We start from the raw sequence: 14,974 nt of genomic DNA on the forward strand, positions 1-14,974 counted from the left end.
AAAATAACCCAAAAAGTGATGCGTGAAACACATCAACTGAGAAAAAAATAATTCCATTTCAATTCCACATGATACGAAATTTCAATGTATTTTCATTTCATTCATTTCAGAGTAGAAAACAATTCAAAATCAGGTAGTTCTCCAACAGTCATAAAATTCAAATCCTATCCAATTCTTTTCAGAGTACAAACCCTAGGCTGTGTCAGCATTTCCCTTTTTATCAAGTCATCAAATTACAGCATCTTGTTTTTCCCTTGGAAAGTTTCATTACATATCCACATATGAAACTGGATTCTTCCCCAAAAGTAGTGCTGGGGAAGAAATCGGCTTCATTAACTGCCAGCCACAGCCAAGAGTGCCCTGTTTCAGTAAGTTCTCTTTCTTGACTACAGCAACAGCAGCAAGTGAAGATGAATGGAGTAGAGTTGGTGTGAACGTAAGCAGGGGGAGCTAAAGAGAACATCTGAAAGTCTGGATCCACAGTTTTGAACATTCAGTTTGGATCTTGTTTAGCCTGTTCTGCAGACAAGGCTCAGAAATTACGTTTGAGTCAATACTTTCTCTAGCTTGGATCTGAGATTTGGGTTCAAAGACATAGAAGTCTTTTTTATTTTATTTAAAAATAAATACCAGAAGGGATGTTTATATAAGCGGTAACTGTATCTACAGTGCAGATCAGCAAGCATCAGTGGTCAATGCAGGTTCATGAGCATTTCCTTTATTTGCTGTGGCCGCTCCAGCAGAGAGAGTCCTGTACTGAGCTTTTAGTGTCCCTTAGGCCACCACCAAATAATTGAGACCTGGTACTAATGTCCAAAACTAATTTATTGAAGTACAAGTAGGAGACTGAAGATGCAGAGCTTCTGTGTTTCCTTTGTCCTCAGGACATACCTGGATACTGCGGCACTCCCAGATGGCACAGAAATGATTAACAGCTGATGGCGTTTAGTCATCACTACTTCAAATCCTGCTGCTGATTCAGCAGATTTATGCCAATTTGTGAGTGGGCCAGCACTGCAGCTTTCTCCCTCCAATGTGCCCACATGAAGAGATAAGGGCACAGGACGCAATGCGTCTGTTCTCCACACATTTACTCTCTGTGACAGCATGATCAGACAGGACTGCAGCAAATCCTCTAAAACACATGCCCAGGTAGTGCCAAACCTCTCCATCTTCTGGCCTGGTCTGTCACCTTCTAGCCAAACTGAGCAAATCAGCTGGCAGTAACACACCCTCTGTACCTTCAGTCACACCCCAATGCTCTCTTCTCCTCCCAGGACCATGAACTTCTCCTTGTCCAGCAGAAGACAGGCCAGTAACACGCAGAAGCCCTCCATCCAGTCACTGGAGATGAGAAGTGGGTGGATTTTGGCAGACAATTCCCAATTTTCAATTTAGTTTCACTGTTTTTCAACACTTATTGATCTTACGATATTATATCATCCATTATTAACTTGCTATCTGGGCAACGTCCAGCTAAAATCTGGTCTGATGTTTATTTGAGCAAACAGGCCAGTTTAAGAGGAACAATATTTTTTATTCAGGCATAGATAACCAATGGTCAGTGACCTTCAGGACAACTGATGTTTTTGCCAGATATTACCAAGCCTTTACCTCTGAATACAGGTGAGGCATCATGAATGTCAAAAAAAAGGGGAGGGGGGCAGTAACATTCAAAGGGTACAGAATAAGATATGCTGGTGAATTTATGCATACATTGGCTGTGCGTTTGTTTAGATTTTTCAGCTATCCTTCTCCTATACTCATCCTTGGCCAATCAAAAAGATTTTAAAAAGCAAGGCCCAGACATCAAAGTTCTCAAAATGGATTTAAAAATCAAGGTTTTTATAGAATAAGTTAATTATAAATTCTATTTGTCTGACTTCAAAACCTGCCCATTGTACACACTTCATGGTTAAACATTTTCCTCTGGATCTCTCAGATTATACATGTTAAGCAGCTGTATTCAGAATATGCATATATTATTTTGATTTCAAACAACCTCCCACTAGATATAATCGTAAATACTATACAATCATAACAGTTGTCAATACTTACCTTATGTTAACCTGCTACAACTTGTAAGCATGAGTTAAAGCTTAAATCCTAAACATTATAATGCCACAAGCCCTGAAAAAGTTGAATCCCTTGGAACTTCCTCTAGCCCCGTTCCTAATATCAAATTCCTAACTCCACCTTTTTTCCCAGCCTCTCAAGCCCCTCAGACAACAGGTCAGTCTTGCAACATAGCCTTAGGGTCATCAACTTAAAATTATGGTGTTTTTTTCTAGAAAGCAATTTGGAGCCAAAGACACTGAGGACAAGACAAGGAATACTGACACCCTTTTTTTCCCCGTATTAGTTCTTGAGGCCTCCTAGGCAACAAGACTTTTGTAACTATGTTGTCAACCTGCTCACTTGACAGTTGGTCTCCTCCAAATAGCTTTTGAACTTAAGGACTGTATGAAAGAAATTTGATAAACAAGGTGATGAAGCTTCTAAAAGTTTGATAAAAAACTGGTGACTGGTAAGGAAAAATAAGCTGCAGGCAGGGAGGGGAAGCTGTCACTGCAGCTGCTGCTTTGAAGACCATAACTGAAGCAAATTTGTATAACATTGCATTTGCATCAGAGCGCACCCTGTTTAGACCCAGCAGATAAAAATGAGACATGAATGAAGACATGATGCATTTACATATTTTTCCATCATACTTGGGGACATTTCTGTTAAGTGTGAAGTTACCCCTAAAACTGCAAAACTGGGTTTTTGGGGGTTTTTGGGGTTTTTTTTGCATCAAGGTGTAAAATCAGACCACCCTGGTCTGACGCTATGAGGCATCACAGAGTGAAAAATAGTAAAGAAGACGCTAGCAAAGAGTTCTCCTACAGGTAACTGGACCCACATGTGTCTTTGTTAGCTATACTCTTGCTCAGGAGCAGGAACACCAGCAGTTGCAGAGCAGCACAGGCTGCACGATGGATGAGATCTTGCTACCTGCATAATTGACTGAGCTGTGCAATTTGATCATCCCAGCCTGTGAGTGAAGCACTGCTGCAGAAAGCAGAGAACAGTCAGCTAGCGTAGCACTTGTTCTCCCAAGAAATCAGAGATATCTGAAAATAGTTATGGCTAGACTTTAGGAAAGAAGTAATTGGTTTTTGAATATTATTTCCTTTACTTGTCAGCTCTCTTTTTCTTTTCCCCCTAGAATAAAGTTCTATTTATTAAGCATACCCTGTTTTTCAAGTGGGGAAGATAAGCCACTTTTTGGTTTGTTCTCTGAGATTTCCAGAGAGAGGTTTAGGATGGATATGTATTACCAACTCCTAAAAGTTTGAGTGTGGATCACCTCTTACTGTTGCAAGTCAAGCCTTGATAAAAGTCATAGAGATAAACAAGCTTTTGATAAGCTGGTCAAGACAAATGCCATGCTTGGATAAATATTCCTATTCTCGTCAGCAATCTGTTTATAGAAATAGCATGCAAAACTTAAAAGCAATAAATATAAAAACAAAATAAGTATTAAAAATATATCAAACTGGATGAGAAATTATAAAAATACATTATCCTCACTCAGGTACAACCAATATTTAATTAACTGTTCGGACTGTGCCTGGAGTGCTTGTCCATGCTGTACTTTAATAATGGAGTCCAATCTTTCTTTTCCAAAGAAATCAAGGGCAAAATTCTCCCCAGTGGGAACAGACTCTTACTTTTACTTCTGCAGCCAATTTTTCAGGAGTTGTACATTTTCTACTGCTTATTCACAGTGTTTCTATTTCATACATAAAAAATACATAAGCCACTGTCAAGAAAATGATTGGTGTCACAATGAACAGCTCAGAACAAAAGGAGAAAAAAGAACAAACAATCTGCAAACAATAGACGACTAAGGGAATTATGTTATAAATTACCTAATCTGATGCGTTTCTTCAGTATGACTGCCCATTTGAAAAATTAAACAGCATTGTAAGTAATGAATGGGGGGGGGGGTGATTTGGAACACAGCAATGGTGTGAATATTATTTTTAACTGATGAGATGTCTTTCAAATGTCTTTGATTATTCACACAACATTTATTTCACCACTTTTTTTTTCAATCTTCCAGAAGAAATTCTGAATTATTATAATGAAACATTATAAAAACATAAACAAAAGAAAAGCCCTACTGCATCAGAGCAGTGCTTCATCCAGCCCAGTATTCATCTCTCACAGTGGCAAAAGACAATTGTGGCTAGGAAAAACAGATGACCTGCCCCCTTTCTGCAAACCATTCCCCTGGTACTTTGCCAGTACCCAGAATTATTGTATTAGGGATTTGAAAGAGTACTTATCTGCTTAGTCCTTCTAGTATCCACTTGAGGACCTGCTGTCCATGAACTTTTCTGAGCCATTTCTGACCCTGCTGATACTATCTGTCTCCACATCTTTCTGCAGCAACAAGTTCCCATTGCGCAGGAACTATTTTTATCCATTTTAAACTGATTCATGCTAGTTTTGAGTGCCCCCAGTTCTAATATTGTAAGATTCTCCATTTAGCTTATCTACTGTAGAGAACTGTTAAGTGTGTCCTGAACTAGCTATAAAAGAAAGCCACTGCTTCAGTTCTGTGCATTTTAAAATGTGAATTTTTAGACATCAGATTGGAATTTTTTTTAAAAGTTGGATTTTTTTTAATAAGGATGAATGAAATGAGGTAAGGGTTGAGAATGATTACCCATTATATTTCCCAATGTTTCTCACAAAAATAAGTCAAAGAAAAACTTCAGTCAAACATGTAAACCCAAGACAATTATATAGCTAGCACCTTTTTCTATGAGGAGCTGATCCAATCCTTCACATCAACCAGGATTTGGAAAATTTCTCATCTGAATCTGACCTTGTCATTTTGGACTCACATTGAAATTTTGTATTTTCTTATTCAGATTTTGAATTTTGTATTCAAACTTCAGCCGCTCCCTGACAAGCTATTACTGTCTTTTAGGAATGTCTTAAACTATCCTGAATAAAAGATTTGGAATACAATGAGACAACATATTCTCCTTTCTGCTTAGGAGAGGATATCAGCATATCCTGTGAAAGGTATGAATCTTAGTATGTACTGAATTCTTTTAATACAAAAAAATTACCAGCAATTCTCTAAAGAAGTCTGTGAAGGCTACTACAGCCAAAGAGCACACCAAACTTCTCGGATTGAGAAAGCAAAGGCATCTTTGTCACTTTGTGCCATGCCTAGATTACCTCGGCATTAAGCCAGGTGGTCCCATTCTGTGTACCAGTCTGAAATGATGTAAAGCTGATAGAAGTCTGCTCTAAATTTTCTCGAGCTGGAAGAGTAGCAGGTGCTCACACAGAAGCTACAGACCACAAGCTTGCAAGTGCACCTTGAGCTACATCCTTTTTCCAAATCTGAGTGAAACACTCGTTTCCCTTTCACTAGTTCTCTGCCAGGGAAGGATCTGTAAAAACAGGGATATGGATATAGGCATCATCTGAGCACAAATATTGCAGCATATTTTCAGTTCAACTGTTTCTACAGTAAACAGAAAACCAAGATTGCATAATACATGCATACATAAACTGGGCCTTCTTAATGCCAGGCCCAGCAGCACTCTGTTACAACCTAAGTATTTCTCATATTGTGCAATGCCTGCTTAAAGGATCACAAACACAGTCCTTTTGATGGGTAGTCCAGAGAGTATTATAAGGCCTACTTTACTTAAAATCTGCTCAATCACTATATAATCATTTACTTGCTGTTTGCAAATGTTAATTTGGGGTCAAGGCTTCTGACACAGCACTTAAATTTATATAAAAACATGCCCTTTTAGCATTCATTTATAACTTTGGTGGGCTACTCTGAATTAAAAGCAGACTACTGGCTTTACCAGAGCATGGGCAGAAATGCCCTAACACTGCAAACAAAACGCTGCTTCTACCTTCAGCTTTTTTTTTACATTACTGCAGTGCTCTAATGCCCAAAACAAAACAAGTATCACACCTGCAGACTGTAATACCATTGAAAGAGATGCAGGAGTGGCCCTGGATTTGGTCAACAAACATCGCAGAGATGGCTATATTTTTGCTTTATTCCGTGTTGCTGATGCACACAAACTACATATAGTAAGTATCAATTTAAAGTCTGATTTACACAAGTCTCTGATTTTTAAATAATGAGCCATATCATTAAAAGTTTATGTTTATTGCTTTTAACAGAGCAATGTTGATGTACTTCAATGAATCAGCTCTGATTTACACTATCTTGGTATTCATTTGTGCATGATTTATTGTACATAAGCTTGATTTCGAACGATGCTGAATGCCCTCTATTCTCTTGGCTGACAGGACGCTAGCGTAAGAGATGCTCTGAACAGCTTTATACAACACCGGAAATTAATCTGTCCTGTTTGTTGTCAGGTCTCAGATGTTATGTTCAAAATTTATATTCATAGGGGTTTTTTTGCGAATGTCTAAGATTCATTAGATCATTGTACTCTGCAACATCGGTATTTTGTTACTATTTTAATTTTGGAGATAGCTGGATAACTGGAGGGAAGGAAAAAAGGCAGAGGAAGCCAAAGGAGATGAAAATGCCACTCTGAAAAACAGGGGAAGGGCTGGAGAGACAATCCCTAGCAGTCATTTCCTATTTCCTTCCTATTTCTATTTCTGTTTCCTAGAGAGGATACATAAGCCTCTCTGAATGATTGCCTAAATGCCAAAGAAAATCAATAGCAAAAAAAGCAATAGAATACAAAATTTCTTTAACTAATAGATAAAAGAGACCAAGGACATAGATTACTAATGCACCTGACTACCTTTCACCTGCTTGGCTGTGAACCTAGAATCCAGGCCCATATGCACTGTTTAAAAAGTCTATTACACATCTCAGTATGGCAACTGAAAAAATAGGCTAGTTTTTGATGGACCTGCTAAGACTGCCTGTTAGGACAAAAAAAAGCTCAGAAAGCAACCCAAAGCCCAAACTCCTACAGGTCTTCAGGTATACTTTTAAAAAAACTGATGGATATTTTGCTTTTCAAAGACAAGGATGTGGCAAGTGATACCATTGGGTTTTATGCAATAGCCAGGTAGTTAAAGAGCTCATCTAGGAAGCAGTTGTCATCTTTCGCATTAAGTGATTTAAACCCTCAGGTTTCCCGTCCTTGAAGAATGCTGCTGCCATGCAGCTGTGTGCCGCTGGGCAGTAAGGCATGCAAAATTCATTGGATGAATGAGAAAATCCATAGTTGTTTCTAAAAAGAAAAATCTCAGTGTTTCTACATTTTAACCAATTATTCACTATATAAACTATGGAACCATAACTTGGAATAGGGACCAGAGCTGAGGATTCACACTTCCAGGTGAATGCTATCACCACTAGACTACCACGCTTATGTTTTGCATTGGACCCTTAATGAATTCTGCTGTCTTCGCAGTCCAGGGCCACAGCTTCAGCTATCACATGGAGTCTGTAAGAACAGAAAAGAACCTTCTATCTATCTTACTGCTAAAGAATTCTCCCTGTAAGGTTTCTGTACCTTGTCAGACCTGAAGTCACCAGGTGTAGTCTCCTGCATACTGATCATGCACACTATTGTGCAAGAAGTTATGTTGGCTCCACTACCAAGATGACATTAAAAAAAATTTTATATATAAAGACCAGAACATTATTTTTATTATATCCATGCAATAGTGTGCATCGAGTTTATGACATCAACCCTCTTAGAAACTGAAGCAGAACAATTCCTAGCAGTACAGTTCTAGAAGCATAAGATACTCAGGTATTCACATTAGAACAGTTCTGGGCTTGTACAGGGAACTCTGGTGCCCACGATGTTTTTAAAACAGCCAAGGCACTATATATGAGATTTTTTTTCCAAGAGCTATCCAGTAGACAAACAGAGGAAATTTCTACTGCATATTTGGATGTAGACACTTAATTTCACCCAAGCCCTCCTTTAGGCTTTATTGAATCCAAATGCATCGTGCTGAAGAAAATAAAGACTTGCCAGGGATGAATTGGCTTCGTTAGCATTTCACAGGTTTGGATAACAAAGTGAATGTATTTAGTTATTTCTGTTTTAGAGGCCTCCTAGTGAATTGCACATTTTACAAAAGACTACCTTACCTATCTACCTTTCCATTCAGTGCAATTCCAAACATACAAATCAGAAAAAAGTAATCTTTCTCACTATCTCTTTTCTCTTCTCTGTCTGCATTTTACTAAAATGTTGACTAGCAGTTTGAAATTATTGGTATTTATAAAATAAAATAGAAATACTAACTACCCCTAAGCAGGGAATAATCATGTGGCAAGTGGGCAGGATGGGTGTCCAGGACCCATCTGCTCTTTTCCTGATTCTGCTATTGCATAACACGTGTCTTTGTGCAAATCACCTAGGCTCTATTTTTAAAATAGAGACAATGCTAAGACAGACACATACTGAGAAACTAGTGTTTACATGACACTGGTGGACTTTCACTAATAAAAACATTACACTAGACTGCAGTAATTCTTTCTCAAGGTCTCATCTATACAGAAACACTCTGGCAAAGGAATCTGAATGGATGAAATTTCATAAAACCTGGGGACACTTATTCACAGTGAAGGGCTTTGTATCATTTTATCTAAATGACAAAGTAAAATACATCTGTGTTCATTCTGAATGTCCATACAGGGGTTGCATGAAGTTTAAATAATCCATTCCAAATGTGAATTGAGATTCATTTTCCTGCAGAAAAATACAGGACTTTCTGTGGGCTACAGATAATTCTTAATAGCACATCCCATTACACTGGCAGCCAAATTCAAATTCTGATTCTCCATCCTATTTGCTCAGGAGACAGAACATACTAGAAGAATTTCAGAGCTAAGGCTCCTGACTTTGTAGGGATTATTACAGCTTTGTTGCATCACTCTCTGAATAAACTGAGCAGGAAGCAAAGTTCTGAAAGAGTATCTGGTCAGTAAAGTAATTTGAAATGGATGTAGCTATATAATTGTCTACCTAGAAAACTGATTTCCTAATAGATCAATATGTTCTATGTGAAAATCAGAAGAAGGGAATGGCAACTTTTTAACACTGGCACTTTCCCTACTTGATGGATGCCAGGTTAACCACAGGCTCTTCTTGCAGGTTCTCAACAAAAGAATAAGACGCAACAGTTGTAAGTTGCAGGAAGGGGAGTTGTGACTAGATGTAAGGTCAAAAAAAGAAAAAAAAATCATGGAGAAAGTGGCTAAGTGCAGCCCAGAGAGGTTGTGAAACATCTGTCTGGGTGATATATAGCACTCCGCTGAATCTAACTTTGAAGTTAGCTTTGCCTTGAGCAAGTGGCTGGCCAAGATGACCTCCAAAGGTCCTTTCCAGCCTAAACCCTTACTATGCTTGTCAGCTCAGAAAAAACAGGGAACTGGGGAAGCTACATGAAAGATTAAACATAACTACTTCAAAAAAAGTTTCTTTCAGATCAAATCTCTTGTATACAAATTCTTTTTTATCTGCACTTCTCTTCCAGGGAAATTCATCAGTCCTTAACTGTGCTGGAAACTGAACGCCCTGTATTTTCCAGAAGACACTGGGAGCCTTGTGAATACAGTAACACCTATTCCATAGCAAGTAATGGCACCCAGGCAGAATCAGATGGCAATAATGCATTAACTTGATCTTCATCTGAACTGCCCAGAAATTTCTGTGTCACTAAATGTCTAAATGAAGACTACGCTTTAATATGGCTCACTATAAAATAACATCTATTGAATTCTAGAGTTGTTAAACATAAGCTAAAGGTTTGGAAAAGGGTTGACTCCTTACCTAAGTGCGGCTTTATGTAACTAGTTGTCTCAAAAGAGCTATAGTCCGCATCCCACTGCTGGTAGCAGTACTGATGTTTTAAGAATAATTTGCTGACAACTAAAAGGCACTAGAAATTTTTTTTTTTAGGCATGTTTCTAGTATATTAATCAGAAATACCAGTGTTCCATTTTGTCAGTTTTCTGTCATAGCGTTTGTGGTATGACAATGTGAAATATTGGTAGTGTCAGTACACATAGAATACATAGAAATACTTGTCCTTTTTTGTTGCAGTTCAGTGATGCAGTCTGGGATGAGAACTACCAGTCCAAAACTTTATTTAAATAGGAGACTGGTGACACTACCACACAGGTAGAAGAGAAAAGAAGGCGTTTACTCTTTTTATTAAGATGGGGAATGACAGAAACGGTCCATCCACTTTTTGATAAACATTTATGTAACCTTGAGTACCCCTAGCATCCAAACTTGCCCTGCTTGCTAGCATTATCTTATTGTAAATAAGTATCAGAATGACTGAGAAGGCTGGCTTAGTTTTCCATTGTCTACTCAGTCATGCAAACTGAGAATTAAAATAAAGGCTCTTGTAGAGGGATATCCCATTTTATCTGAACACAAAATTTGAGTGGTACCAGATCAAACATTCCATTAACGACCACATCTGCTATTCTTAGAAGTCCTGTACATTAAAAGGAGGCACAATTTCTATGATTACCTACATCCAATTAAATCTAGTGAAAATAACATCATAATCACGTATCCTTTTTCCCTCTCAGGACTTTGGGCAATGTAAGATTATCACAGCCAGCTGCTGAAGAAACCTCAACTATATGGATTTAATTGTACATTAACTCCAGGTAAAATAACCCCTGTTGCAAGCCAATGCATACCTCAAAGCAGCCCCAGTACCAAATTACAAGTCTGTGCACTACTAGTGTATGGTAACTGTAACAGATTAATTCATCTGCTTGCAATTCATATTTTAGATAATTCAAATGGAATGTTAAGAATGAGTAATAGAATTAAGGTTACCTAACTCTTCTAAAGCAGACTTTATTAATGTCAGATGATACCACCATTCCGGTCCACCAAAACATGATAATGAATATCAGAAAAAAGTAAACTTGAGAAGAATGTTTGGGGTGGTAAGATTCTAAGGTGGAGCTAAAAGATTTATAAGAATATCCATTTTCACAGGTTTGGGGTTTTTTTTAACGTTACAGGACAAACCCTTATTTGTGGAGTGAGGGATAGGTATTTCACTTCCAAGGAAACGCTTGCATTTCAGTTTCTCATTATGAGTTCACATTAAAGGCACATGCACACAGCCAGGAATATTGATATCCATTGCAATATTAGTAAATTGATTGTTTTCACAGTTCCTCCTGATCTATTAGAGTGTAAAGACTGTCCTGTGAAAGATGAAGTCTTAGAAGTCACCGAGCAACATAAAGATAATGCTGCAAAGACCCTGAAGAAATTCAACAGTGAGGGTAACTACACAAAATACTTCAATGTGGAGAAAGTTGAAAAGATTTTAAAGATGGTAAGTGGCATTTTGTCCTAGAATTACTTATAAATGACAAAATTTTCTGAGCAGCTCCAAAACCATGGGACCAGAACTCAAACCCTTCTAGGATCAGAACTATTGCTTGTCACCTTGCAGCATAAATTATCTGCTTAAAATTGAAGGTCCTACTTCTGCAAAAACTTGTTATCAACTTTAATATAGGCACATGAAAGCAAAAGGATTTCTCATCTGCTAAAAACTACAGCATCCAAAATGTCAGAGCCTTCTTTGTGTGCGTATTTTTATTTGAAATGCCTATTTACCTATCATATCATAACATACAAGAGTTTATTTACTACTGACCAGAGTTCTTCAAAATGTACAGTCATGTGTATTATCACAGTCATACATTCTGTCAACTGAGGTCAGATAATTTTTTACTCGTAGAATATTTAGCACATGGATACAAACCCAAGTGGAACACACTCAGCATCATTTTGACTTTCTGCTGCAGAGCCAAGCAGCACTCTGAGAGCTTTTTTCCTTACTGAATACATGTATATGTATGAACATTTGAACAGCACAGGTAATGAAAGCATGAGGTAGACAGGATTATGACAACAATATGGAGTATGGTTGCTTTTAAAATTACAGGACTTTAAATACACCTAGTTACCACTTCTCGTTTGACCTCTTGGTTTCAGAATGCCTCCATGAAGGTCACATTTTAGGATTCTCCATAAAAGAGATCAACTGTTCCAAATCCACACAACAAGCAGATCAGGCATTGGAATGTGATTTTCTGGATGACTGGCACGCTGTAAGTAAAGCCTTAGAATGAGAACTGGTACAACGGGTGGCATCAGGAAGATCTTCCCACAATATTTCCAAGTGTTTCTTGTAAGCATGCACCCAAACTCAAAATTAAAAATCCAGCATGTCCAAGTCCAGATCCTAATTTTACAGCAGAAGTAAGATAGAGAGTAGTAGCCCTCTAGATGCACATGGTGAAGTGGTCTTCACAGTCAAGAGCACTCAAAAATGGCATATATCTTAATCATTATTAATCACTGGCAAGTATCACTGGTCAGAAAGCTCAGGATCTAGCTAAATTGTGTAAACATACATAGGTATCGAAGGAACTAGCCTAACTTTTAAAATGTTGAACTTTCAGTAGCTTCTATTAACTCCATCACAAGAACACAGGTGTGCATTGTTTGGAGGTTTTTTTCTTCTTTTCTTTTGCTTAGCATGTGGGATTCTGCAAGACAAGAATCATCAGTGATCCAGATGAAGCTGATGGAACAGAAACAAACTGTGAAATCTACCATCCCTGGGGATGTACACACTTACTGAAATGTCTCTGGCTGTATCCTCATGCAGGCTACAGAACCTCACTTAGTCCAGACTGACGGATGATTGCAACGTTTGTCCCTTATTATTGCCTGGATGTGATGCAGCATGTCAGGACAGACCGGCTTTTGACTGCTAGGTCAATCAGAGGATGAATTAGAATTGAGCTGTCCCTACTACTCCCTCCAAGGGTGTTTTCTCTCAGTCCAATCATACTGGGTGAGTAGAGATTGGCAAACAAGTCCAAAGGAATTTTAGAAAGCAAGAGGAAGGGAGATGATCTTTATCATATTTGGTATTCCAGTTTATATTACAACTGCTACTCCAGTGCGGGTTTTATTTTGTTTTGAACCATCATAAATTTTGCTCAGTTGCTTATAGCATTTCATTTTGTTATGATTTCCAGATGATTTTCAGTAATTTGGCATTTTACCATCTACCTTTTCTCTTGTATCTTCAAAAAAAACCACAGGGGTTTTTTCCCTTACAGATCACAAGAACCAAGAGGAACCACAACATCCCCCTTCTGCTTCTCCTCCCCATGACAAATCACATCATCCTCCTCCTTCCCAAGAGGAATTACATCATCCCTCTTCTCCTCCTCCCCATGATGAACCAGATAATCCTCCTCTTGGTCCCCATCATGGATCACACCGTCTTCCCCCTCCTCGTGGACCACATCACCCCTATCCTCCTGCCCATTGTAGACCACACTATCCTCTTCCTCCTGCCCCTCCTCATGGACCACATCATGGACCACCATCCTCCTGCCCATTGTAGAACACATCACCCTCCTCCTCCAGGACACCCTCGTTGTCTCTGTCATCACTATTACAGACATCACTGCAACAAGACAAGCATATCGGGAAAGTACTCTCCATTCCAAATAACAGGAGCTGTCTATCGCATTCCAGTTCTAAATCAGCAGGATTCTCTCACACCTCCCACTGCAAACTTTACTGAGCTACTCCAAAGCATCCCTCACTCCTCCAGCACTGGTGAAGGTATTCCCTTCATTGGCTCAAGTCTAAAGGAGATGCCAGAAGCTTCAGGTTTTCCAGATCACAAATCAAAGTCATGCCCAGGAAACCCCAAACTTTTTCCTCCAAATATTCTGCCTTTATTTCCACATAGCTCCATGGCAGAAAATTCTCCTACATGACCTCAGAGAAAGGTGTTCCTGGTTTGAGAGTTGCAGGGCCAATGACAGTTGTACAATGAATGAAAACAGCACATGGAGAAGGGGAAAAACATACAATTTCTAGGGAGAAGAAGCCCTGAAAATAATGATTAAGACAAGTATTCCAACCTGCCTCTTGATCCCAGCTATCTCAGACTCCATTGTAACTGAAAGTCTCAAAATTCCAAGTCCCTCAGATAATGTGAAGGGTACAAATCTCCCCAGCAAACAATGCTCCTTTAGTTCTAACAAAAAGGAAAATTCCCTAATAGTGAAAACTACCATGTAAAAACTTTCATTTTCTCATTATTCATAATTTTAATATACTTCTCTGAGGAAATCTAACCACCTTCCATAAAAAAATGATCCATGGCACTACATTCATGCTTTATAAAGATTCAAAGAAAATAAAAATATTTAAGCTTTTTTTTTCTTGACACAGTTGCCAAAGTTTTGTCTTTTTTTGTTACTATGGATGTTTAGCTTCACAGTAAAAATTCATGAGGCATATGCTAGCATAAATTGACTAACAGCGGTTGGGTTACCACCGTTATCTAGTAAGGGTCTGAGAATAGTTAATGACTTACAGTGTAATGCTGCAGGGTGGCCTGCACAGGTACTTCCATTGCTGCAGTTGTTGGTGGAGATATACCAGAAATACTGCATTCAAGGACAGCCCTTTTCAAATAGTTCATAATTACTCTCAGGGGAGGAGAAAAGCAGATGCATGTAATAACTTTTTCATGTAAATGTTTTCTTTATCACTGAACCTTCCTCACTGGAAATGGAGTTGGGAGGAACAAGAAGAAAGAATACTGGTGTCTCTTTATGCTCTAGTCCCTATCAAGGTAAAGTCCATTCAGACAGTCCTAGGACCCTAATGGATTAGTTCAGAACAATTATCTCATAAGCAAGAACAGGGATACAAATTAGTAGTTTGGTTCTCAAAGTAGCTTTTTAATGGCACAAAATACATTGTGAGGGCTACATTGAAGAAAAAGAAACGAAATGGGGACAGCATTTTGTGTAACGGAGTGATGGTTTTCTAATTTTTAAAAGTGCATTATCATGTACAAACAACCTTATTTCTAGCATAGCTTATCCACAAAGTCTCTG

At 38.4% G+C, this 14,974-nt stretch overlaps 1 protein-coding gene across 1 annotated transcript; it reads left to right on the plus strand.

Moving 5' to 3' along the window:
* Nucleotides 1–2,829: 2,829 nt before the first annotated feature.
* Nucleotides 2,830–14,193, plus strand: HRG (histidine rich glycoprotein). The gene is given in 11 exon segments (XM_054835505.1): nucleotides 2,830–2,888; nucleotides 5,946–6,120; nucleotides 6,386–6,412; nucleotides 9,536–9,619; nucleotides 10,592–10,616; nucleotides 10,619–10,672; nucleotides 11,195–11,365; nucleotides 12,030–12,145; nucleotides 12,576–12,735; nucleotides 13,169–13,440; nucleotides 13,442–14,193. Coding segments are annotated over 11 exon segments (1,542 nt in total). The 3' UTR covers nucleotides 13,841–14,193.
* The last annotated feature ends 781 nt before the right edge of the window (nucleotides 14,194–14,974 follow it).

The sequence above is a fragment of the Grus americana genome, chromosome 9 (genome assembly GCF_028858705.1).
Source record: "Grus americana isolate bGruAme1 chromosome 9, bGruAme1.mat, whole genome shotgun sequence".
Lineage (NCBI taxonomy): Eukaryota > Metazoa > Chordata > Aves > Gruiformes > Gruidae > Grus > Grus americana.